The 26,714-nt window shown below is 34.6% G+C and overlaps 1 protein-coding gene across 1 annotated transcript in view; it reads right to left on the bottom strand.

The window, feature by feature from the left end:
* The window catches only part of LOC145829224 (uncharacterized), a 64,401-nt gene extending 40,397 nt beyond the window's left edge, over positions 1-24,004 (bottom strand). The window contains exons 1-41 of the mRNA XM_082937001.1: positions 23,851-24,004; positions 21,509-21,598; positions 21,345-21,363; positions 20,016-20,329; positions 19,503-19,692; positions 19,022-19,197; positions 18,740-18,837; positions 18,476-18,612; positions 17,955-18,187; positions 17,468-17,725; positions 17,121-17,287; positions 16,744-16,951; positions 16,282-16,555; positions 15,747-15,964; positions 15,435-15,637; positions 15,125-15,305; positions 14,740-14,938; positions 14,423-14,568; positions 13,869-14,244; positions 13,476-13,624; positions 13,000-13,227; positions 12,659-12,764; positions 12,350-12,480; positions 11,862-12,116; positions 11,464-11,647; positions 11,143-11,258; positions 10,529-10,702; positions 10,103-10,258; positions 9,698-9,865; positions 8,366-8,521; positions 7,756-8,058; positions 7,298-7,456; positions 6,894-7,049; positions 6,455-6,607; positions 5,317-5,472; positions 4,895-5,050; positions 4,480-4,635; positions 4,109-4,264; positions 3,511-3,822; positions 2,036-2,179; positions 1,612-1,767 (exon numbers count right to left, since the gene is read on the bottom strand). Coding sequence (XP_082793127.1) covers positions 1,612-1,767; positions 2,036-2,179; positions 3,511-3,822; positions 4,109-4,264; positions 4,480-4,635; positions 4,895-5,050; positions 5,317-5,472; positions 6,455-6,607; positions 6,894-7,049; positions 7,298-7,456; positions 7,756-8,058; positions 8,366-8,521; positions 9,698-9,865; positions 10,103-10,258; positions 10,529-10,702; positions 11,143-11,258; positions 11,464-11,647; positions 11,862-12,116; positions 12,350-12,480; positions 12,659-12,764; positions 13,000-13,227; positions 13,476-13,624; positions 13,869-14,244; positions 14,423-14,568; positions 14,740-14,938; positions 15,125-15,305; positions 15,435-15,637; positions 15,747-15,964; positions 16,282-16,555; positions 16,744-16,951; positions 17,121-17,287; positions 17,468-17,725; positions 17,955-18,187; positions 18,476-18,612; positions 18,740-18,837; positions 19,022-19,197; positions 19,503-19,692; positions 20,016-20,329; positions 21,345-21,363; positions 21,509-21,589 — 7,308 coding nt within the window. The 5' untranslated portion in view covers positions 21,590-21,598; positions 23,851-24,004. The remainder of the gene's footprint in view (positions 1-1,611; positions 1,768-2,035; positions 2,180-3,510; positions 3,823-4,108; positions 4,265-4,479; positions 4,636-4,894; positions 5,051-5,316; positions 5,473-6,454; positions 6,608-6,893; positions 7,050-7,297; positions 7,457-7,755; positions 8,059-8,365; positions 8,522-9,697; positions 9,866-10,102; positions 10,259-10,528; positions 10,703-11,142; positions 11,259-11,463; positions 11,648-11,861; positions 12,117-12,349; positions 12,481-12,658; positions 12,765-12,999; positions 13,228-13,475; positions 13,625-13,868; positions 14,245-14,422; positions 14,569-14,739; positions 14,939-15,124; positions 15,306-15,434; positions 15,638-15,746; positions 15,965-16,281; positions 16,556-16,743; positions 16,952-17,120; positions 17,288-17,467; positions 17,726-17,954; positions 18,188-18,475; positions 18,613-18,739; positions 18,838-19,021; positions 19,198-19,502; positions 19,693-20,015; positions 20,330-21,344; positions 21,364-21,508; positions 21,599-23,850) is intronic.
* Between the last annotated feature and the right edge of the window lie 2,710 nt (positions 24,005-26,714).

Genomic DNA, 26,714 nt, shown 5'->3' with positions numbered 1-26,714 from the left:
TGTTATTAACCTTGTTTGTATTGTTTAAGTCTGCTTTCTATAGTTTTTTTGTATGAAAATTAATAATAACACAAGGACATTTTATTATAGACTTAGTATAACCATTTCAAAAGTTAATTCCTATTTTTAAATTAAAGGATTATATTTTTGTATGCTTTAGTATTTCGTTTATGTTTTTTAGTCTTGCTAGTTTTAAACTTTTTGCAGTATTAAAAAAAAGATTGAGTACTTTTAAAATCAAAATAAGTTTTACATAACTAGAAGGTTAACAAAGTTAACAACACTGAAAGTTTCGTAACAGTTAAAAGTTAGTTCGGGTGGAAATAAACCTGATAAGATCTGGGTAATTTCAACTAGTTAACGGAATAAAAACTAAGTTCAAAATAGTTATAAATGTTCGTGCTTCTTTTCCATGTGACACAGAGGACACGCGACTATAAATACGACAAAATTTGTAATTAAGATGAAAAGATTAAAGCCGCGCCTACTAAAGTTACTACGGCCGCTTTTCAACTTTAGCTTCATTTTCGTATTGTGTTGCTGAACTGAGGCTTTGTAGTATGAGTTTAGTTATATAACAATGAAGGTTTGTGTAACTATTCCCAATAATTCGTTTTATTTCAGTTTAAATTTTGAAAAAACTTTGCCAATTAGAGATAAAATTTAAATTTAAATCATTCATAAGCTATGTAGCATAAACGTTTCGACACAACTTTTTTAAGCTTAATCTTTTGTAAAAAAAAGTTTTCTTAATACGATACTTGCTTGGAATTAGAATTATTGTATAAAACAAGCTTGAGTTTTTGTCTTGCTTTTAAATTGTGTTGCAATTTTAAGCTTTATAAATAATCAGTAACTTTGTAAATAAAGTACTTGGATGGATACTTTGCAAAATAATTTTCAAATAAAAAAGGTTTAGTATTACTGAAACTTTAAAAACATCAATAAATTTAAATAAAGTGTTTTTTTACCAGGTTTACTTGGACTTATAATTATTGGATTAAATGTCTTGAATTTTGGTCTTGGTGAAATATTGTCTTGCAAAGTTAAGCTTTTCGACAAATCTAAGTTTAGTTACTTTTAGATAAATTAAGACTGAATAAACATTTTTGAGGATTATTTAGTGTACTATTTCTAAACATAAAAGTATTTCAAAATACTTAAAGATTACTTAAGCATTTAATGCAATTCATTTTTAGATAAGATGTATAAAGTTTTCCAAATTACTTATTTGGCTTGATATTATGTTGCTTGTTTAAAGCTTTTTATAAGGTATAATTATACTAATGTAAAAAGCTCTTTAAGCTCTATAAAAATATTTGAGGTTAAATTTGCATACTAGCCACATATACAAAGCTATTCTATTTCCAAATACAAATACTTAATACCCAGAAAAGAATTAGCTTAACTTTTTTGGTGCAACTAAACTAGTAAACTTTTTTGAAATTGTTGCTAACCAAACAGCCACACCTCTCTGCTGGCTTGCGGCTACAAAAATAACTAAACAAAAAATAACTTTTTACTTTGAGTTAACTTTCTTTCACAAAATCAACCGAATTAAAAACGATTGTTTTCATGCCATATTACAACTGGTATTTTTACAAAACTAACAGTGCCCTCGCACAGCGAGTAGTCCATCTCGAAACCCTGGCATCCCGGCGCACCCGGGTATCCGTACATGCACGATCGGTTCCTGTGCATGTACCCGGTTCCGCAGTCCTCGCTGCATCCACTGAACTCCGACCAGTTGCTCCAGTACGGACATGGCTGTTTTGGAGGAAATCATTTTTCATTACTTGACAAACTATTTTAATACCTTGACTTGAAATTTTTAAAGCTTATGATTACTTTGTTTTGATTAACACTGTTTATATCTTATGAAGCAAATTTAGTAGTTAAAAGTATTAAAGTTAAATTTTTTCTTAAAACTGTTTTCTGTACAAATAAAAGCGTTTTTACCTTTTTCAATTGTTTGTATAATTTAAAACGTACTAAAAAAATAAAACCGACAACTATTTTAACTTTTTGTACTTACTTTCAAGTTGCAAGGAATGACGTTGATGAAATCGCCAGTGCAGTCGTCACCGTTGGCACACTGCCTGGTTCTTTCCCTGGTTCCTCCGTTGCATTCGGCTGTACACTCGCTCCATTGGCTCCACGGGGTAAGGAACGAGCACACCTAAAAACATTAAAGTTTTAAATTTATTTTTATTTAGATTTTAACTTGAAATTTGTGTTGTACTTTAAACTATATTTGTATGTTTAAAAGTTTTAAGGAATAAACTCAAATTTGATTTGATGTTTTAAAATAATTATTTTATTTATTAATTAAAATTAAAACTTTCTATCGATCTTTAATTGTTGCTTGTGCGGAAAGTAAGAATTATTTATTTTGAAATATTTAAGATTTTACCACACATTGAAATCTACCTTAATTGCATTTTAATCTATGCGTTTTATACTTGAGTTTATTTTAAAGTTTTTGTGGCAAACTCGAGATTCTGAATTGCCACAAACTTGAGCTTTAATTTGAGCCATAATTATGCGGCTTAATACCACTAATACACTTAAGTCAATTAAGCACTCGAAATTGCTTGAGCATTACTCACAAGTTTGTTTAAAGTTCAAAAACGTTACATAATTTTACAGACGGTTGTATAACCAAGCAGTCATTACGACAAACCGACACAAGTTTTTACATAACTCAAACCGCAACGAACAGTAGCAGTAAAAACCGTTACTAACCGCGCGCGAAAACACGCTCATCTATTACACGTGCACTAAAAATTGACAAGACAGGATGTGCAGGTGATTTCGTAAGCAGTTCACCCCGGGGGTATGTCAGTATGGCACGCAAGAGAGATTAGCTCATGAAAAATGTGCAAAATATCTCTGCTGTACGTGGCTCGAGTACGAAAAAGGCGCCTTGAGTTGCAACGGTTACGAAGATTATATTTTTTTTGTTAGAGAACCTGACACGCAAGATTGCCGGATTTCGTGTTTTTATTGTAAAGATAAGGTGAAGTTATTTTCGAAATATTTTTATTGGACCTTTAAAAAGCTGGCAGGGGAAATTAAATGAATTTAAGCTGTCGATGCGTGTTTTCTGACAACAAATTAAGTGCTTTAGCTGCGTCCAAAAAGTACTTACTTTAAGCTCGTGTGTGAACAAAAAAATTGTTTTTACTTAACGTTTTCCGAATTTTTTTAAAGCGTGGAACTAAATAAAAGTCATTAAAAGCTAATTTCTTCAAAATATTACCTATCGAAATTTTTACTTTTAATTTGAATTAAAACTTTAATAAAAAGAGTTTGTTATCAATAACAAAGCGTTTAACAACAGCTTTCGGTTGAACTGAAAGTTTATTTCTTAACACCGTCCAACAAACTTAAAAAAAAAAAATAAGTTTGAAACTAGTTTAAAAAATTAACAACATTTTCAATTTACACAACAGACCATTAATAATTATATTTGTAAACGAATAAAAAAAAGTTTGAACAAATACTCACGGGTGTAATGCACTCCTGCATCTCAACTGCGTCGCCCATGCATCCACTCTGACCGATCACCCCGTTCAAGCAGGTCCTCCTTCTTCTCATGGTTGAGGGTCCGCACGTCTGCGAGCACTCGCTCCACTCGAGCCACTCAGACCAGGTGGCGCAGGCGCGGTCGTTGCAGTCCTGCTCCTCGTACACCTCGCCCTGGCAACCCACCTCGCCGACGAACCCGTTCTCGCAAACCCTGTTGCGCCTCTCGCGTCCCCCGCCGCACGTCTGCGTGCATTCGGACCAGTCCGACCACTGGCTGAAGGCCGGGCAGTCCTGTGAGATTAGAAGTATTAGAATTATATATAGTTTAGTTATAAAACTAGGAAGAAAAAAGTTTATAAACTTTAATAAGTTGAACGATCGTTAAACCGAAAAATTTTTAGACTTCTAGAATTGTTAAGTTTTAAAGTGTGGCATTTAAAACTAGAACGTTTTTAGTGATGCCGTTTGCAAATATACTTTGAAAGGTTTTAAACTCGTTGTGTTTAGCGTTTAACCTTAACATTGCAATAACAAATTTTTAAACAAATGACAAATTTTATAAAATAACTCAACTCACTTTATTTCCGCAAACATCAAGGTCGTCACTGTTTCCTTCGCAACCGGCCTCGCCAGCTTCGCCGTTCAAACACTCACGTGACCTGCTCCTGTATCCGCCGCCGCATGTGGCGCTGCAGGCGCTGTATGGTGTCCATGTCGACCAACCGGGGCAAGCCTGGTGGTTTTTCATAAGTTTAATATCTAATTTTGTTGGTGTTTATTGTTAACGGAAAATATTCGCATGCTATCGTAAGTATGCCTTAATATAAAGACTTTAAATTAAAAATTGTCTTGTAAAACATTAATTTTTGATAAGTAAATATATTTATTTGGTATAAAACAAGTTTTAGCGTAAATTAAAACGTTTAAAATTGTATTCAAAAAACTTACGTGGTTATTGCACTCGTCTTCCTGGAACCTGGATCCCTCCAAGTCTCCGCAATCCGAGCTCAGTGGGAGGCAGTCCCTGGACCTCACCCTCTTTCCGCCTCCGCAGCTGACGTCACACATTCCGTAGTCTCCCCACGGAAGCCATCTTGCGCATTCCTGTGTTGAAGTTTTGTTTGAATAAGTTGACATGTGTTTGTAAACAGTAAAGTTTTTGTGGTTTTGTCTGTTTACGAAAGTGAACTTGAAGCAACTTCAAACATTTTAGTAATTTGACAAAAATTAAATCAAAAAAGGAAGTTTGAAATCAGTTCATCTCGTGTTAAGTTTTTAATGTAACACGTGAACATTAACGGCTTTGAACTGAGTTGTAAAACCTTTTTGTTCGATACGTATTAATATTTCAACAAATTTTAACCTCAACGAAGCAGTCCATTCTCTCAATCGGTTCGCCGGGGCACGAGTAGCTCATGACGTCACCGGACATGCAGACCCTCGTCCTCGCCTTAGCGCCCTGACCACAGGTGGCGCTGCATTCCGACCATCTGCCCCATTCTGTCCATTGTGGGCAGTCCTATTGAAATTATTGGTACGTTATAAAAAATCAAAACTGTTAAAAAAGTTTTGAAAAGTTTCTATTATAACTTAAGTTAGCTCAATGATTTCAAATTATTTATACTTAATCAAAATAAAGAGTTTAAAATTCAATTTAGTTATTTCAAACACAAGCTCTATTATATACTTCATTAAGAACATACTACACTCACACTAACTAAACATTCTAAAACTATTTTATTCTTGGGTCATTCTTCTAAATAACTATCAACAAATAAAACTCACAGGTTTGACGCAGACGCGTGTTTCAGAAGCGTCTCCTGGGCATCCGACGGAGTTGAGGTCTGAGTTGATGCAGATCCTGCTCCTGGACTGGGTGCCCTGACCGCAGCTGCGAGTGCATGGCGTCCACGAAACCCAAGCTGACCAGTTGGGACAGGCCTGGTTTGAAAAAAAATAATAACTAAGCTTATTTTCACTAAACTTTACAAATAGGCATAATAGTTCAAAATTTGTCAATTAAACTAATATTTAAGCTCAAAAGTTACGTTAATTTTCAACAAAGCATTAATCATCTCTATAAATTATAGCTTTTAGTTTGTTCGACCATCAAAAAATAGTCAACGCACATAAGCTTAATTGGTCATCACAAACAAATAAACATGTTCTGTTTGTTATGGCTTATCGCGATGTGTGCACATAAACAGGGGCGTGGTACGATGCTAAATTTCTCAAACTTGAAATAATAAGCCGGCAGTTTCGTGAGAAAGCCGATACCTAATGCTGTTGCAGCAGAAAGCGTAAGAGGCGCTCATTATAGTTTACTGAAAGTAATTGAACGCCAATTACATTATTTTCACCTGCATTACGAATAAACCAGTAGTCGAGTTGCATGTCGGCGTTGCAACAGTTTTTATTTTGTTGAAAGTAATTACGAAAGAAACTGAAACTTTGTAATTTGAGAAGGCAAGAAATTTTTTTAGATAAAAAACAAACTGATGCTTCATACATCTAAAGTTAAAATTTAGATAGAAATGTTTATGTTTACAAGTTGAGTATAAGCTTACAAATTACCGACTGGCGCGAGTCGCCAATACACAACAGTGGCGGCAATTTTATTTAAATAATTACGAAATGAAGCTGAAATTGTGTAACTTGAGATTGCATGAACTTTTCAAAAGTCAAAACGAATTAAAAAGTTTTGGCAAACAGTCTACGTTCAAAAAAATTTGTTCTACTTTTAAGTTTCAAACGTAAACTTTTGTATACAACGCACAGATGACATTCCTCAACCATAAAAAAAACGTAAACTGTTCGAATAAATTGCGCCTAAAAATTATAAAAATGAGAAGTTATGCTTTCACCTTGACTCGATTCAAGTTTGATAAAAAAAAGTCACACAAAATCAATTATGACGTCATACCTGTCCGTTGCAGTATCTCATTTCGGTCGACGCGCCGACGCAGTTTCCTTCTCCGATCTGCCCGTCGCACATCCTGTCCCTCGTCTGCTCTCCGCCACCGCAAGTGGCGCTGCATCCGGTCCAATCAGACCACAGCATCCATCCGGGGCATGCCTGCGATTTGTATTTTTTATAACATGTTTTAAATTTAAAAGTGTACAATTTTATGCTGAAATGAGTTAGATATCAAAAAGTTTAAAGTTAACTCTTTTTTATATAGTTCGTTATGGTTTGTTTTTTATAATTGAAAAGCTAAAATTTATGATCAGGTGTAAAAGTTTGTAAAAATTCTGAGCTGCTTGAAAAAAATTTTGAAGTTTAAGTACAGCAAACTATAAAAAAATTTAATTTTTTAAAACTACTTTCTCTATAACTAGTCAAGTATATATCAAAACAATACCTGTTCGTTGCAAGCTTCGGTCCTCTCAACGTCCTGGCTTCCTCCGCACTCGGCGTTGCTTCCTCCGTTGCACACCCTGGTGGAGGTCCTCATTCCTCCTCCGCAAGATCTCGAGCAGATGCTCCAGTCGCTCCACGGGCTCCATATTGGACAGCGCTGTTGAAAATAGTATTGAGTTAACTAGTTGCCTACTTTTATTGAAAAGTATTAATTGGTATTTATTTTAGTAAAATAACGTTGTTAAAGTTGAGTATGTTATGTATAACTAAAACTTGAAAAGTTATCTTTAGGAAATTGCAATCTTGAAGCCTACCGGCCATTAAGTAGCAAATAATTATTTTAAATACTTTAAATTTATAATTTAGTTATATTTGTTTTCACTCTACGATGCTAAAACTACCCACCCTCAAGTTACAGGTCTGTTCCTCTGAGTTAGGTCCGTTGTCGCATCCCTTGTCTCCGATGGTTCCGTTGACGCAGGTCCTGAACCTGAACCTCATTCCGTTTCCACAGCTTCTGCTGCAGTCGGCCCACTGTTGCCATGTCGACCAACTTGCGCATGGCTGTGTGAGAATTTGTTGGTTAAGTAAAAATAGTTTGATAATTAAATTACAAAAAGCTGAATTTGAAATAAATATTGAATAAACCTTTACTTGTTTCTATGAAATATGAAAAAGAAATAAATTACAACTTTGAAGTGAAATTTTCTACAATTAGTTAGTTCAAATTCAACTCAGTCCAAATGATTATATTGTTCATTTATTTTTATTAACATTTTACTATGAAACACAAAAGTTGAAAAATAAAATAAACTTTTGATGTAAATTATTCCAAAACTAATTTTTTCAAACTCAAAACTCACTCCCAACGAGCAGGCGACTTCGTTGTACTGGGACCCGATGCATCCCAGCTGACCCACCTCACCGTTGATGCAGAACCTGGTGATGGTGGTGGTTCCCTCACCGCAGCACGGCGTGGGCGAGGTGAAGGGCGACCAGTAGGGGCAGTTCATCTGGACGATGCACGTGGACGTCTCCTGCTCCATTCCGGCGCAGTCGACTCCCGCCACCCCATCGACGCACTCGCGCGACCTGGACCTCAAGCCCTCACCGCAGGATTCGCTGCAAGCGGAGTACGCTCCCCAAGATGCCCATGCCGGACAAGCCTGTTAGATTTTTATTTGTCTTGGTTTTGCTTGACTTTGGTTTTTAAAAAAAGTTGTTTAAGTAATTTATTGTTTTTTTCAAATGTCTCTGTAATTGTTCATAGATGTTTTACTTATAAGTAGTTTCATTCATAGTGTATTTTTTAACAACTATAATCATGCTTAACAGCTGTTTAAAACAAAAAACTGTTCAAACAGTTTTTATAAAAAGTTCGTTAACTTTTTTTAATACTAAAAACATCTGCACAAACAACTTTAAAATACTAACAATTTACCTGTAAATATTTTAAAATTATATTTAACCTACCTGATCGTTACAGGATTTCTGTTCGATCCTGACGCCCTGGCATCCGGCGTCACCGATCCGTCCGTCGATGCACTCCCTAACTCTCTCCATGATTCCTCCTCCGCACGAGACAGAGCACATGCTGAAGTCGGCCCACTGGCTCCATCCCTCGCATTTCTGTCGTTGTTGAAGCGTTTGTGTGACGTTATAGTTAATAAAACTTCTTGGTTTTATTTATAAATTTTCTATTTGGTTGAATAGAATCGTTTTTTACTTTTCAAGTAGTCTCGGATTTTTTTTATTTTGCGCTACAGTGCACTGTAAATATTTTTCATGTATCATAATTAACTTTTGTACCTGTTTGAATTATTATAGTTTTTTTCTTCTTATTCAAAATATTTAATAACTCTAGTTTTTATTTTAGTGTAATTTTGGTAAGTTTTTATCAAGTTTATGAAAACTTTGAAAAGTTATTAATAGCTAAAAAAATTTAGAATATTTTATTCTACGTTTCAGTGTAAAGTAAAACTACAGCTGCGAAAAATTGAAATACTTTTGTGCGGTAATTTTACCACCCGCGTTAAAACATGTGCTTACGTAGATAAACTAGAATGAGTGTTTCAGTTGCGATGTGAAAAATGCAATAAATCAAAAATTTCAAAATAGTTAACTTATGCAAAAAAAATTGATCATACTTAGCGCGAAATACGTGTTATTTGCAACGAAATTGGTGTAAACAAAAACCGCAGCAAATATTCGCTCGAGGTTATGTTCAATAAAACGTGTGATCAATTTAAAAAGTGTATTGCGAAGAATTTTCATGAGTTTGCAAGTAGTTTATAAGTAGAAGATTGCTTGTTGATAAAAGCTTTTTCAAAGTTAAGTTTAAGTAAATTACCTATCTCAACAAAAATGTACACTTTATTTTTTATCTTAAAATTTGATACTATAATAAATAAAGTTTTATTAAAAAGTGTTTCGCTTTTTTTTATCATTTAAGTTGCTATACTCCACGTGTTTTAAACGAGCTTTAAACGGAATGAGTTTAAAATGTATATAATAGATAATTGATATATAGAAAACTAAAAATAAAGTTTTTTAGAGTGTAATTTAACGAGAGAACAGATACTAGTTAAAACTTTATTTCAAGTGTTTTTATATTTTGTAAAATAAATAAAACTATATTATTTTTTTTGTGATCTTTTGTTATGTAAACTTTTTGTTAAATTTGAGAAATTTATGTGCTTAATAAGTTCAATCAGAAATTTATCAGTTCGATAATTAGATATAATGCGGAAACTAATAAAAATCTCGTCTTAAGTGTTTATTTTTTTATTGTTAACAAATACCAACCCTGTTGTTACAGGCACGTCTTTCTACAACCGGGCCTTCCCCACATACGGTAGTGTCCTGGTTGTTCATGGGCATGTTCAGGCACTGCCTGGTTCTCACTTGGTTGCCGTCACCGCACGATGCCGAGCAGTCGCTGAAGTCAGACCACAAGCTCCATCGTGGACAGTCCTGTTTGAGAGTTGACAAGTTTAAAATAAATGACAAGTTTTGCAGTGAAATGAAATGATAAGACTGTTTTAGTAGTTTAAGAACAATAGTCAATACAGAAGTTTAAGTAAAAGTAATAAAAAGTATATCGTGTGTACTTAATTGAAAATATGTTTTAAGGAACAACAGAACGTTTTTTGTTTAGTTTTTACATAGTTTTGAGATGACTTCGTTTCTTTAACATTTCAATCAACTAACGTTATTGTTGCACATTTCCATATCTGTGGTGCTTCCCTGGCAGTTTGGATCTCCCGGCATGCCACCAACACACGACCTTGCCCTCATTTTAGTTGCTTGTCCGCATGTGGCGTCGCATTGACTCCACATTCCCCATTCGCTCCATCTTTCACAAGCCTGTGAATAAAATATTTATTGCTTGCGGCTTGCTTTTAAATTAAAAAAGTGCTTTTTAATTTCGTGATGGTTAACAAAAACTGCTTTATTGAGAGTAAACAATTATTAATAATTTGCAAGTCTTCGACTTACGAAAGCAAGAAAAGACTGTTTGAAAAACAAAGTTAAGAATATTGTTTAAGCTTAGAACGAAATTAAGTTCTGCAAAGTATTACAATCAACTAACAATACTCTATACACTCTGTTTTACTAACAATAAAATCAAAATACCTGTTCGTTGCAGTTCTGGTACTCGACGCTCGGTCCGACGCACCGGGGCTCTCCCATCTCGTCGCTCTGGGAGCACTCCCTCGTCCGCATCTGGGTTCCGCCCCCGCACCTGTCGCTGCACTCGCCGAACGAAGACCACTGGAGCCAGTACGGGCAGTCGCCGACGACGCACTCCTGTGAAAAGTTATCAAATAGTTATAATGTGTAAGTTTAAAATTACTAACTCCAGGCTAGGTTAAAAAAGATAAGTTTTTAGTTTTGTTGTTAGTACGTCCACATACTTTAGACTTTCCTGGCATATGTAGAGGTTTTGGAGCTTATATAGTAATAATAGGTTTAAAATTATAATAATTAAATTTAAGTCAAAGCTTTCAATAGGTGATGTTGGTTAACAAGTTGCTTTTTAGTTATTTTTCTAAACATTTGTTTACTGCATACTATTTTCTAGTTGTGAGAAAAATATTTGAAACACTTAAAAAATTACTTAGATTTTCAAGTCACTTTTAAAAGCTTATGCTTGAGGCACAGCTTAAATTTTTATTTCAAACTTTTAAAACTCGATCTTTACAAAGCACACTGTACGATGTATATATATACTATATATATACACTCACTTCAGTTTCTTCGAGTGCTGACGCGCAAACCTCGCTGAGGCAAGCTCTCGATCTCGAGTGAAGTCCTGATCCGCAGGTGACGCTGCATGTTGACCACGCTCCCCATTTTCCGTACTCTTTATTGAAAAAACTAAGATAATTTACTGTAATATCATTTATAGTAATAAGAATGTGCGAGTTTAACGATTAAAACATTTTTTTTTTGAAACCCAAATTGTTAAATTATGATGTTTGTTTATTAAAATGTTACAATGATAAGAAGAAAACAGAGCTATGATTTATCATTTTTACATTGTGACTTCTATTATCAAATTTTCTCACCTTCCTGGCAGATTTGTCCAACCAACTCGTCTACGATCTCGTCAGCGGTTGCTGGATCGAGGAACTTGTTGAACGAGAACACGTTGTCTGAGGCGGGTGATGAAGCGATTCCGTTGACTTCCTCAGGATTCCAAGTTCTGCTGGTGGCGACCACCATGATCCTGATACCGCGTTTTTTCAACGCCTGGAATTTATTTGTTGATTAATATAAGTAAATAATTTTTTTCTTATAAAAAAAAAAAAATCATAGAAAAATATTTTTATTAAATATGAGTGAATTGAATCAATTAATCAAAAAAAAAAACGCTATGTCTCAATTTTTAAAAAGATATCTAAATAATATCTTGGATTTTTAATTTAAATTAATGTTCTAACTGAAAACAAAACTTTATTCTCACCTCGGCCTTGGCGACGGCGTCGTCCTGTGACTTTCCGTCGGTGAAGAGGATGACGACGTTGGGGATGTCGGCCCTGTCTCCCCTGTGCTTGTGGAAGTACACCTTGTCGGCGTAGTTGAGCGCCCACCCGGTGAACGTGCCCGACAGCGAGCTGAAGTCCATCTGCTCGAGCTCCTCGATGACGAAGGACTGGGAAACGGAGCGCGAGAGGTACCACAAGGGGGTAACTCTGCTGCTGTACTGGAAGGCGAAGACCTGCAGATTGTAAGAGTTGAGTTTCACGTTTAAATTTTAATATTTTATTTATTTATAAAACAGACAACTATGTACTAAATGTTTAAGTTGTGATACAAATTATAAGTTGTAGCCGGTTTGAATTTTATATTTTTGTAAAATACTTAAAGTGATCAACTAGAAACAAAACAACTAATTGAAAGTTTTTTTAGTTTTTTTTATTCGAATAGTGACCACAATATTTTAAAACTTACCCTGTTTTCGTCTTGGCTGATGGGGATTCTCTTTGAAATTTCAATGACGAACTTTCTCAAGTCCTCCTTGTTCTTCGAGTGGATACTGGAGCTGACGTCCAACACGTAACCAATATCGTGTGGTTTGCATCCTGTGTATTATAGTATGTCGTGTTTAATTGTGACTTTCATTTTGTTTGGATTTTGATGCCTGATTCAAGCGTAAGAAAAAAAAAACAACAACAGAAGTTTATAACTTAATTTTATACAATTGTTAGCAACAAGTACTCGACAACAAAAATACTTTTCATACAATTATTGTCAGCTTACCAAATTGTCCACCGCAAGACTGTTGTCCGCACTGTCTTCTGTCGACAACTGATCCCATGCAGTTTCCTGTACCGGCCTCTCCGCCAATGCAAGAACGTTCACGTTGCTGGAAATAGGCAAATAATTGATGACAGTTGAAATATCAGTACACAATAAATTTTCAGAGTTTTTCTAACTTTTTTAAATATAAATCAGTTCTTATTTAGTGATAACATTGAAAACAAATTTTCATTGAAAAACAAATACACTAAACTCATTTAGTATCTCTTTTCTGTGACTTAATAAAAGTTGTGTTTTTATTAATCCATAAAAACAGTATTTACCAAACAAAACTATCTTACCTGGATTCCGCCACCGCAGGTGACGCTGCACGCGGTGAACGCCGACCACTGTCCCCAGTATTCGCACGCCGCAAGCTGGCAGGCCTGGTAGTTGTTGGCCGACCCCGGGCAGTCCACCCCTCCGATGCCGTTGTCGCAAACCCTCGTCCTCATCTGGGTTCCCTGGCCGCACGTGACCGAGCAGTCGCCGAACGCTCCCCACATGCTCCATTGGGCGCACATCGGCGGCTGTTTGTTGATTATGACGTCATTTAATAGTTAATACAATGCTTTAAAATTTTACTCACACTGGTGTATTTAATTGTATTTTAGTTGTAATATCTATTATAAACTGTGTTAAATACAATTGCTCCTAGATATGTAGTTTTTTAGTTTTAATTACCTTAGTCTTTTAAACAAACAACACGAGTTTTGACAAATATGAAAAGAACAGTAGTTAAAAAGACTATTGACTTTAAATATAGTAAGTTACTTACAGTGTTCATGCAAGGTCTGGTTTCGATGATGAGCTCGGTGCATCCGTCGAGTATTTCACTCATGATGCACGGGCGAGATCTGGTCTCCATGCCTCCCGGGCCGCAAGTAACAGAGCATCTGCTCCACCCAGTCCATCTGAAAGCCTCGTCTGTAGAAAATGATTATTAACTAGAAGGATATTTAAGGTTCGCTTATATTATGTGGTTATATATAGTTTTTTTCAGATTTTTTATTTTAGTTGAAAATCTTTATATAAATCTCAACTTAGTTTCAGAATTGTGATGGCGAGATCTAAGTTTTGTGGTTGATTTTCAAGTAGTTTCTCATAAAATTTTGATGGGTTATTTATTATCAAAAGTGAAATGTACGAGTATAAAAACTCTGCTACCAACCACAAGGTCTGTTGACGCAGGGCTTGGTCTGGAACGCGTCTCCCATGCAGCCCATCATGCCCTGGTCGCCGTTGACGCACGTCCTGCTCCTGGTCATGAACCCGCCGTCGCAACTCTGCGAGCACTCGCCCCACTCGGCCCACACGGACCACATCGGGCACGGCTGCTCGTTGCACGACTCGACCTCCTGGAGGATGCCGGTGCAGCCGAGGTCGCCCACGTTGCCGTTGACGCACTCCCTGTTCCTGGCGTGCACGCCGCCGCCGCAGCTCACCGAGCACGCGCCGAAGGAGGACCACTGGCTGAAGAAGGGGCACGGCTGCTCGTTGCACATCTGGAAGTCCGAGGTCGCGCCCTTGCATCCTTCGTCGCCGGGCTGAAGTTAAAAGATTATAATTAAAATTTTTATTTTTGTTCGGAAAAATAAAATGACCTTCGTAAAAACTGTTGAAAATATTTTTGTAGATTACTTGAGTCTAAGTCATTTAAGCTAATGGTCATTTAAAAATATTTCTTTTGGTTTAGTACAATTTTTGTTCTTTAAACTTATTTACCTTTCCGTCAATGCAGTTTCTGGTTCTGAACTGGAATCCGGTTCCGCATGACTTGGTGCAGGCACCGTATTCGCTGAAAGGTCCCCATCTGGAGCAGGCCTTGTTGTTGCAAGCCTGAACTTCAAAAGCCTCTCCCTTGCAGGAGTCTGTTGGTAAAAAGGCTGAAAGTCAGTATTGCTTTAAGTTAGTTAGCAGTTTTTAATCAAGGTTTTTGAAGTTTTATTTTCAATTTTTTTTTTTAATTCTTCAACTTAAAACTTGTTGATTGATCCGGCCAGATGACGCGATTTTAAGTAAGAATTATAAATTAAACTCACCAGCTGGAGCTCCTTCCGCGAGGTTGCAGATCCTCTCCCTGCTCCTCAAACCTTCTCCGCACGACACGGAGCACTCGCTGTACGCCGACCACAGGGTCCACGTGTGGCAAGGCACCTCGTTGCAGTTCTGCAGCTCGGTGGCGCTGCCGAGGCATCCTTCCATGCCCTGGTTGCCGTTCACGCACTCCCTTGTCCTTGACTGTTTAAAAAATAATATGTTATTTTTGTATGAGTTAGGTTGTTTATTAAGATAAAAGAAATAAGTAAAATCAATTTCATACCTAGAAAATTTTTTTTGTTAATAAAAGTACTTTTATTGGTTTTTTACTGTACTTTTGATTATCTTTTTATGTTTACATAACAACAGTTCAAACTCATCACAAACCTGAATACCGCCGTCGCAAGCTTCGCTGCAAGCTCCGTACATGCTCCACTGTCCCCAGAACTCGCAAGCCTGCACGTTGCAGGGCTGGTTCCTGGTGGCGGATCCGAGGCATCCTCCGAACCCCGCCTCGCCGTTCAAGCAAGTGCGGCGTTGGAAGATGGTGCCTCCTCCGCAAGTTGCTCTGTAGGGTAAAATGTTTTTATTTTTTTATTTTTTATATATATATTTTTAGTTGTTTTGTTCAAATCATATTATTATTATCAACAGTTTTAACTCAGTTTAGAATTTAATTGTTTTTATTTCTACTTACGAGCAAAATCCTACGTTGACGTAGACGCTCCACGATCCGCAAGCCACGTTGGAAACGCAGATGTCAGTTTCCATGGCATCTCCCTGGCAACCGTTGTCGCCGGCCATTCCGTTGACGCAGATGCGGGACCTGGTCCTGAGACCGTCGCCGCAGGTTTCTGAACAGACGCCGAAATCAGACCATTGTCCCCAGTATTCGCATTCCTAAAAATTTTGTTTACAATAAGAAACATATTAGAAAATGTAGAAGAAAAACTGATTACGTTAACTATTACTTTGTTTATAACTTTTTTTGTATTGAAACTGCACTTACTTTGACTGAGCAAGCGACGGTTCTGGACGCTTCTCCCTCGCAACCGATCTGTCCTACGTCTCCGTTCACGCACGTCCTCGTTTCCACGGCAAAAGAAGCGCCGCAGGTGGCGGAGCACTCGCCGCGGGCCCAGACGGACCACGCGGGGCAGACTTGCTCGTTGCAGGCTCTCGACTCGCTGGTTGCTCCGACGCAGTCTCCTTCGCCGACCGTTCCGCCTTAACATTCATTTTAAGTTAAAATTATTTTTGGTATGTTGTAGTCCGCCTTAACATTTATTTTAGTTAGGTAAGTTTATTTTTGTTTATTTGAATATGAGCCTAGTTTGTAGACTATAATTTATTTCAAGTTGTTCAAATAGGCTATTTCATTTGTTAGCTACATAAATTCCAAATGTAAACATCAAATAATGTCACCCGACTCGAAAACACATCTTAGAGATTTTTAGTATTTTTAACTTGCGCAAAGTAATGTAATCATTGTTCGTTAAACTATAACTATATTACATATGAACGTAAACATGAAAGCCACTCACCTACGCAGAACCTGTTCCTGGTCTGAACTCCTCCTCCGCAGCTGACACTGCACTCGGAGTAGTCTGACCACACGCTGAACGCCGGGCAGTCGACCCTATCCGAACACCCGATCTCCTCAACGAGTGGTCCGTCGGGGCACAGCATGGGGTTCACTCCTATTGGGAGGCACATCCTGGACCTGGTCTTGGTTCCGAACCCGCAGGTTACCGAGCACGAGCTGTAGTCTCCCCACTCGCCGAGGAAGGCGCACGCTTGCAAGTTGCAGCCGATGGTCTGTAATAAAAAAGTTTTAAATACAAAATAATAGGTTGAAACTCGAACTGATTTTTTTTGAAGTAAACTTGTCTTTCGGCAAAATATAAAAACAGTTTTTAAAAGCTTAATCAGCAGACAAGTTTTCGAGAAAAAAAAACTTTTTATGATGTTAAGTACCACTTTATGATTATTTTTTTTCTACTCACATCAACAGAAGCACCGAAGCAACCGGCCATGCCGGCTACGCCTCCGATGCAGGTTCTGGTCCTCGACCTCTCTCCACCGCCGCAAGTGACCGAGCAGGCGTTGAAGTCGGTCCACTCGGACCATCTCTCGCACTCTTGAGCGTTGCATGAAATAGTCATGTCGCTGTCTCCGGCGCAATCGACTCCAGCAACTCCTCCAGGGCATGTCCTGTTGACGATAAAGATTTAATTTTCTTCTTTAATAATTATTAGGGTAGTTTTAGGGGTATTAGAAACAGCTAACAAAAAGACAGATATTTAAACTTTACCCTACAAATCACTTTAGTTTCATTGAAAGCTACTCAGAGTAATCAACACTTTAAACTTATGAAACTTACCTTGTTTTAGTCTGAAGACCGCCGCCGCAGCTGGTGGTGCAAGACGAGAAATCCGACCACTGAGTCCACGAGGGGCAGGCGCCCAAGCTGCACGGCTCGGTGTTGACGGACGAGCCGGGGCACCCGTTGCTGCCGGCCACTCCGTTGATGCAGGTACGTGTTTGTGACTGCAATGAGGAAAAGGGTTTAAAGAAAAGAAGAAAAAATATTTGGAGATGAAACATTTGAAGTTTAATAGATGGTTGTTAGTTTACAAGTTTTAAATATCATTAAAAATTTTAATATCCAAACATTTTAAGTTTATTTCATATATAGGTGATATATGTTTTCAATGATAAACCACTCACCCTGGCGCTCAAACCGCAAGTGGCGCCGCAAGCTCCGAATCCCGACCACATGGACCACCTCTCGCACTCCTGGGCGTTGCACACCTGCTGCTCGATGGCGTCCTCCAGCAAGTCGCATCCGGGCTCGCCTATCTCGCCGTTGATGCAGATCCTGGTCCTGGTCACCATGCCCCCACCGCAGGTGACGGAGCACATGGTCAGCGGTCCCCAGGGTCCCCACTGGGCGACGTTGCAAGCTTGCGAGTTGCACTCTTCGGTCTGAAACAGTTTTTTTTTGGTAATTACTGTGTTAATTCTGCAGTTTTGAATTTTAAAGATGCTTATTTTATTTAAATTATATCAGTATGCTATTTTGTAAATACATTTTTTTTACACATTTTTAATTTTATCTCCTACTTGGAAAAATATCACATTAAATGCTTGCTTAAAGAAATAATAAAGGTTTACAATTAAAACTTTAAACAGCTATTTTCAAAAATAATCTCACTTTGGTATCGTCTCCGGGGCAGTCGATTCCTCCCACACCGTTGTTGCAGGTCCTCGTCCTCACGGTGATTCCCCCTCCGCAAGACACCGAGCACTGCGAGTATGCGGACCATCCGGACCAACCGGGGCAGGGAACGTTTACGTTGCAGGCGGCGCTTTCCGTGGAGTCCTCCGAGAGGCATCCGGCGTCACCGACGTTTCCGTTCACGCACCTCCTTACTCTTACTTGCACTCCTGGTAGAAATTAGAATCATAAAATATTCATGTTCGCATGTGTTTAATGATCAGTTATCATTATATGTATTATAAATTTTTGTTCTATTGAGGTCTTTTGACACTTGTTAAATATCTTAATAAATCATTTTAAAAGGGAGGTGAGGTTATACTTTTTAATAAATAACTGTTTGACTAAAAAAATATATGGAATGTTTTATTTTTATAAGATAGAAAAAGTTGTGAGCCTTCGTTTTCTCCTAAAAAATAACTATCAAATGATACTTTCATCTAAAACTTAAAACATACCTCCATCGCAGGAAGCAGAGCAGGGGCTGAAAGCGGTCCACTCTCCGAAGTACGCGCACTGAGATTCCTGGCAGAGTTCAGTTTCAACTGCGTCTCCCTCACAGCCGATACCGGCCACGTTTGTGCATTCACGAATCCTGAAAATGAAAATTGGTAAGAAAAATATTTACTGTTTTGCAGCGAGTTATAAACTAAAGCTTTTAATACAGTTTTTTATCTAAAGTGTATGTATAAGTAATTTAAAAATGTTTTTTTTTATCTTACCTTGATCTGATTCCGTTACCGCAGGTGACTGAGCAAGCGGAGAACATTCCCCACGCCTTCCAGCCGACTCCGCATTGTGATAACAAGCATGGTTGTCTCTGAAAATTTTTATCAATAGTAAAAGCGTTAGTTTCTAATTAAACTCTGAAAATCTTACTACGTACTAAAATCACATGGAATTATTTATTTCAAAGAAAATTAATTTCAACTTATCAACTGAATATAGTTTCAGTTTATTTTATTTGCAATACTAAACCAATAGTTAAAGTTCAAACAACTTACTTCGACCATGGATCCGGCGCAGGCACCGATTCCGGGCACTCCGTTGGGGCAGGCGCGGAACCTGAGTTGGAACCCGTTGCCGCAGGTGGTCGAACAAGCTCCGTACTCGTTCCACTGGGTCCAACCCAGCACGAGGTTCCTCGTTTCCAAGTCAAGACCCGAGGACATCTCGTCTCCTGTTTGGTGGTTGTTATTAATTTTAAAATAGAACTTTAAAAATTATAAAAAATATAACAGTATACTGATGAATTAAAAAGTCTTTGTAAAATAAATAAACTTTACTTAAAACGAACGAGTTATTTTTAAATTAATTGTTTAGCTTTGAGTTTGTTAAACATTGATATAAAGGTCGAAAAATTATTGAAAGTTTGTCAAAAAGAAATTAAATGGTTGCAACAAAATAACTTTTAATATCAAGATCTTTATTTAGTTTTTAAACGTTGTAAGATCTATCTAGAAAAATACAAATAAAAAAACAAACTCTGCACGGTGATCTTCTTCTCGCAGACGAAGTACTTCTCCTCGACACAAGAGTCGTCGAACCAGCTTCCGAACGAGTCGTACCCCATCATGTTGTCCCTGATCGACATGAACATGCACTGGTCCTCCTTCTTGTACAGGTTGGGCTTGCTGTAGTGCCACTGAGGGATCTTGAACCAGTTGTCGAAACCCTTTTGTATATTTTAAACTAAATATAATGGATGATTGATTTTAAAAAACTAGTAATCAGTCAGGTTTATAAGATAAATAAAACATAGAAATTAGTTAAAATGAACACACAATTTGAAAATTCTATTTATTATTACGTCATTATATCAATATAAGTGTGAACTCATTTACGTGTATGTTGAATTAAATAAGCAAATTTTTTTTAGCTTATATAACAAACTAGTTCATTAGCCAATATTAAAAAAATAGTTAAAACGCACACAAGTTGAACTTCAACTTTCAAGATTATTACGTTTATACACAGAAGTAAAATCATTGCACTTACCTTGTCGTTGTTCTGAGGGATGGGGATCGCGATCTCGTCGACCCAGTTCCACTCCTCGGAGTCGTCGTCGGACCTTCCTCCGACCCAGAAGCCGATGTTGGAGGGGTTGTCGAAGACGTCCCTCCACACGTACGAGATCTCGCCGTCGAGGAGCTTCTTCATCTCCTCCTTGAGAGCCGCGAGGTCTTCCGCGCTCCTGACGACGGCAAGGTCGGAGTCGTCTCCCTGGGACTGGCAGGCCTTCCTGGCGTCGTCGTAGGTCAGTCGGGTCGTGTCCAGGATGAAGTAGGAGTTGTTGCGCGGCACCGCGTGTACTGTAAGGGTGGTTTATATATATTTTTGTATTTATATTTTTGTGAACTAATACAGATTTATATATATATATATATATATGCAAATGTGAACAAGTACAATTTTAATAGTCGTGTTCATTTACATGTTGTTCATTGAAATTTAAAAGTATACTGATAAAATAAAGCATTCTGAGTAACAATTAAGAACAAATTTTTAAATTAAAAAATGTTCGTTTTTTGCTATACTTTTCCAAAATCAAACTGTTAAGTTCTTTATTTCAACTTTGTATAATTTTATCATTGCTGTACTTTCTTTTGCTAAACATAATATAAGTAAAAAAAAGAAATCAGTACTGCAAATTTTTTGAATATTACAAGTTATTGGAAAGGTATCGCACTTTAATAATTCCTTGATTAATGAGTAACTTTACACGTTAAATAAATAAAAGTAATAATTTCAGTTTGAATGTAAAGTTCTGAAAAGTTAATATACTTTTTTTAAATTTAAGTTTGTATACGTCAATTTTATCTTTTTAAGTATGCAATAATTTATTTATTTATTAATATTTACTTAAAGCTTTGACTTAATGTGGTTAAATTTTAAAAATATTAATTTAGATTTCTTATTTCTAAGCGAAAGAAAAAAATTACTAAAACATCAAAGCATACTAAATTGCTTTCAATTACACTAACAACATAAGAGATTAAGATTACAACTGTGACAAATTACTTCAAATAGCACGTTTTACTAGGCACGTGATGAATAAACAAAAATAAATTAAATTCCCATGGAAGTTTGTGTATGAAAACTTGACAGCTTTGAAGGCTTAATCAACAACCTACGTCAATTGAACAAAACGCCATTGTGTAAATTATCGGATTAATTACGCTTTCATTGTTGTATTGTTTTTGTGGTTGTTCTAATTACTTTTGTTTTAACCGAAAATCTTTAATGCATTTTAACTTTTTTAGTTTTACAAAACCATATGTTTTATTTTAATTTAAGTTTTTTATTAAAAAATAAAACGTAACATACCATCTCTGCTCTCCAAATCCTGTAGAAAATTAAAATTTAATAGTTAAATAAAAAGATTTAGTTTGTTATTATTTACTAAAACTCATGGTATTATAAATAAAGTAAAAAATGATTTAAAAGTACTAAACACTAATACAGTAAAATAATTAAGTAATTAAACTTACGTTGTGTTCAGCAATTGTAATCTGAGACAGTAATAGCAAGGTTGCTATAAAGCATAATCCTGACATAGCAGGTGTATCCATGATGGAAAACTGTTGAAAAGTATAAAGTAAATATTTATCATAAAAAAAATTCTATATTGAAGAAAGACTTTATAAAGTTGTTGACTAAAGTTCAGTTCAAAATATTAAAGTTTTTATGAGAACGTGTACGATGTAAAATAGTAATATTTTTCAGAGCGACGTGTTCTTTTGTTTTATTTAAAACAATTAATTGTCCCTCGCAAAATTTTAAATAAGAGACTAAAAATAGAAATAGATGAATAAATTACATGTAATAGCGCTTTCAAATAGTTTCACAAAATTTTAATAAGATGCTAAAAATAGAACTAGATGAATTATTTCACATGTAATATCGCTTTCAAACTTTCTGGCTCTTTTTTTCGAAGATCAATATATAAATTCTTGTGTTTTAAAAACGTACATAAAACTTTATGTCTATTGAATATTCAATACAGAAATTCTTGTGTATTGAAATTTTCATTATAACCGCAATATGCAAGGCAATATTTTGGCGGTCAGAAACCGATATCAGGCAGGCACGAGGCGACGGTAGCCAGTACGCCCCCGGGGCAAATCGGCAGAGTGCTCAGCACAAGCGCACACATATGCGAGCTCGAATATTTACAAGTATGATGACTTGTACCTTCTGTAATCCGATTAATTGTTTGAGCGCCGCAGTTTTCATATTAATTTTTTATTTGCTTCCTTGTTTATTATTGGTCGTGCTTATGTAGACTTGCTCCAAGGCTAGGTTTTGAGTAAGGTGTAACAGCGATCGAGCTAAATTTAGACGCATTGATGTAAAATACTGACATTAAAATTACTTGAAAGTGTTGACTATATGCCTGAATGGTCCACTTTATTCAAACATTAGTAAATACACACAGAAAGTTCGATATCTTAAATCTTATCTCTAAATTTTTTTACACATGGTGCTTTTTTAACGAAGCTTGTAAAATTCAAACTATTTGTCTTTGAAAATAAGTTTTTCTTTAGGTAAATATAGATTTTTCACATACTTGTTTTTTATTTTGTTTATAGTTTTTATAAACTTTATAATTTACTTAATGAAATTGATTAATAATTTACGCTCATTATTTAAACACCATTTTGTATCACATTAAATTAGTTTACTAAAACTTCAGTTTTTTGAGCAGAACAATCTAAAATATCACACTATTTTACTTGTCAGTTTTTATACCACACAACTTTTGCTTTCTACTGAACAAGCGCAAACTTATGTTTTCTAAAATTCGTAGAAAAGAGATAAAGATTTAATTTGACTTTCGGAAAGCGATTGTGAGGCACGATAATAAGATCAAAGCTGTTTTGAGCGAAAACAAGCGTAATTAGATTTGAACGTTAAAGTTGATAAAATAGTGATCTAAGTCTAAACGTACACGATTTAAAAAATCTTTATACTTTTTAACATAAACATTTGCATTCTTTATTATTATTTTACTTTCAGTTTTGAGTTAAAAATAGTTTGTTTCAAAAATATATCTTAATAAATTTGAAAGTTTATTTAACGGATACACATACAAATATTTTTAATATTGCTAATGTTTAGTTCTCAATGGTATTCCTCAACGGATACACATAATAATATTTCTGATATTGCTAATGTTTAGTTCTCAATGGTCTAAAATCATCAACTGTATTTCTACAAATTAAAGTATAGCTTAAAACTAATGCCAACCTAAATTTTAAAATTTTGCTCTATTTTATCAATAAATCAAAATTAATATATATACCGTACTGTATAATTAAACTTACAGAACTTAATACAATCATGCTTTTAAATAAGTTATAAAAGAAACTGTTAATTAAGTTTTTTAATGATAACAAACTGTGTTTAAATATATTTTTCATTATCATAATCATATAACAGTATAATTTTCGTAGAGCTTTGTTTGACATAATGTAAACAAATTTTTAACATTGTTGTTTGACAATTGTTGTTTAAACTTTTATATTCCCTTGAATACTTTAAAGCTAATTTAATTTATTAAAAAAATGTTAAACTTAACTGTAAACAACAAGTTTATAACATATAATTCTAAACAGTTAAGTATTTAAGTTTATGTATATAAGTTTATCTTTTTCAAAAATATTCCCGCGCAAAGTAAACGGAATAACAAGTCACGATCAGTTTAGAACTAGCACACGCGTAACGTACTTATTAGTTTTTATCAGCAAAATTCTAATATTTTAACTAATTCAAAAACTTATTAATTACAGATAATATTGTTACATATAATTATAGAATAAAACCAACTCACAATTTACTAATTTCAGCTCCAATAGCACGGTCTAAAATCACCAACAAAACCAGATTCGAAAACTAGTCTTGAGTGGAAAATTTCCTAAAAAAATTTTTAACAGTCCGAAAACCGTTGTTCTAGCAAGTATGAGTTTTATGTCACTAATATCTAGTTGCTAGCTAGAAACGCGACTGGTTCCAACTCCCCCGTGCAATCGTTTTATACCAAGTCAGATCACACCCCGGGGCGAAGTCAGTGAAATCCGTTGAGATGTGCGAAGCGCCTTTTCTAACCGCCTCACTATGTAGGAGCTGAAATTTCTAACTGAAAATGTGCTTTAACCGCTCTTTTCATACATTTTATTGATTGCATTCGCTTTACTTTTAAATAATTTTGTACATTTTGTTTTGGATTGTAAAATTTTTGGTAGCTTTTCCGGAATGTAAAATCTAATTATAAAAATTCCTGTTTAATTTATGTATTGACATTTATGATGAATTAAAATGCCAAAAGTTTACACCTTTAAAGAAACCATTCGTTTATTGGGTGATTAAAAATTGTGGGTTTGAAAAGATTGATTTTTAATTAAATATTTGTACTTAACAATATATATATATATATATATATATAGATACTAAATGAACTATTCGTTTTAAGTTTTAAACATGCTTTCCTTAATTTTTTTAGAAAAACTTGTATTTGACAACATGGACAACATGGTTTAAAAAATGTTTTTATTGAAGTTTTGTCAGCAGTTTGAAAGACTTCTTTAGAAATGTTTTAATAAATTAGTCTTTTTTTTTTTTAAACTATAAGTAAATAAAGGTTTTCTCAAAAAATATTTACTTTATTTATCGATTGTTTTATTTAAACTGAACAATTAAACTGTTTTAACCACAGAAAGAGTTAAAATAACATAAAAATGTTTCCGTCTTATATAAATATTGTCCTTGAAATTAGCAAAAAAAAAACTTAAATAACACAAAAAAAAACTTTTTGAACAATCTGTTACAAAAACATTTTCTTGTTTTGATATTAAAGTAAAAACGATTATTTTTAAAAGTTATTAACAAATTTAGTAATTAAACTAATTATATAAACTTAAAAATAAGGTAAAATAAAATTAATTGTTAGTTCTGTAATATGGTTTCATAAATACTTTTGTGTTACCTTATATCTTATCAAAAGTGTAATAGTGAGACATTATGGTTGTGTTCTAACTTACTTTTTAACTGACACCTACAATTTACCATTAAAAGTAGCTTTGTTTTTGTAGTCTAGTGTTTATAGAATTTATTTGGAAGTAATTAATCAGCCCTTTTTTTAGCAAAAGTTAGGGTAAAAGTTCTAGATTTCAATCATATATTCAGATTTGTCTTAAATTGTTACTTAAGTAACTTTGTTGTTAAGTATCAAACTAATTTAGGAAAGTTTATTAAAGTGAATTGAAACATGTGCAAAATAATAGACTTTACCTGTTTTTATTGAACGTTTGTTTGACTTTCAAGTTCGTGTTTTCGTATGATTTATTGCAGCCATTAATCTTTGTTTTAAGCTAAGTAAATAAAACATTTTCACATAATGTGCATATCTAAAACGCAATTTACAGCATGTTAACTATGTTAAACAGCTGTATTAAACTATCAGTAAGTCACTTAAAACAAAAATATTTTGTAAAGTTTAATTAAGTACTTACGTTGTAATAATAAATTTTAATTACGTGACTATCCAACTCACACAACAGTATATGCACATGAATCTACGTGTTTTAGTTTTGCCTACAAGCAAGTAAAGTAGTGGTTTTTGCATTCTTTAATTCGAACATAGAGTTTCGTTATTTTAAAAAAGAATTTAAAACACCTTATTAACAAAATAATTTATAAACATGTAATAAAAATTGTAAATCTTAATAAACTTAACTGTTGAGTAGTTGTACAGATCTTATAACTTATTTAAAACTTTGCACCAGTTTAACTTGCAAAATAAATAAATTCAACAACCCAATAGCTTAAAATTTTTTAAACCTTAACTATAACAATTTTGTTTAACAACAAAACTGACTTTTAAAGTTTGAATAGTGTTTTTTCATAACTTAAATTCATTTTAATAAACTTTATTTCGTGTTTCGAACGTGTTTCGTGGTATATTATACAATTACCATTATAAACAGTTTATTGAATATTAATGTTTTTACACACATCACTTTTACACACCTTTTTGTATTGAGGTAACTAAAAACTTATACTTGAATGACATTTAAGTTTATTTTTTTTTAAATAACACACAAATACGAAATATATTTTTTCAGTTTTATTAATTAAATATTTTGTTTAACTTTAAACTTTTTCAATCAGTATTACGTATGTATAGCAATAACTTTCGGTTAAGTTTTTGTTATAGGTATTATTGTTATTGAGATATATAAACTTGTCCCAAATGTAGAGTGGCTTACTTTTTATTATTATATTGAAATTTAGTTGTTAGGCCTTATAAAAAACATCCCGATTGTAATATTTTAAAGAAGACTAACTTTTATGAAAAAGATAGAGTTTTCAGTATTTCAATAAAAAAGTTTTTATAAGCTAACAACCAGTTACAATTAATGTGAGTTTTTGAGTATACGCTAAATAATCAATTAGTTTGTCATTGTGAACTACAAGATTTATAAAAAATACATTCTTGATCGCAGTACTTCGTAAAGATTAATTTAAATAATTTCAATTACGAAAAAACATGAAATTTACTTACGTACAAAACAATTTAATCTCTAAAGAGTGAAAGTATTTTCTGTACAAATTCGAATTTCAATTTACTTACATTAAAATTAAGTTCAATTTTTTATTGTCTATTCAGACTTAAATACTCTTTTAGTTATTAAATTA

Source organism: Thalia democratica, chromosome 1, assembly GCF_965202585.1.
Source record: "Thalia democratica chromosome 1, ktThaDemo2.hap1.1, whole genome shotgun sequence".
NCBI classification, from domain to species: domain Eukaryota; kingdom Metazoa; phylum Chordata; class Thaliacea; order Salpida; family Salpidae; genus Thalia; species Thalia democratica.
Note: the sequence above shows the minus strand (reverse complement) of the source record. Positions and strands in the feature narration are given on the sequence as shown.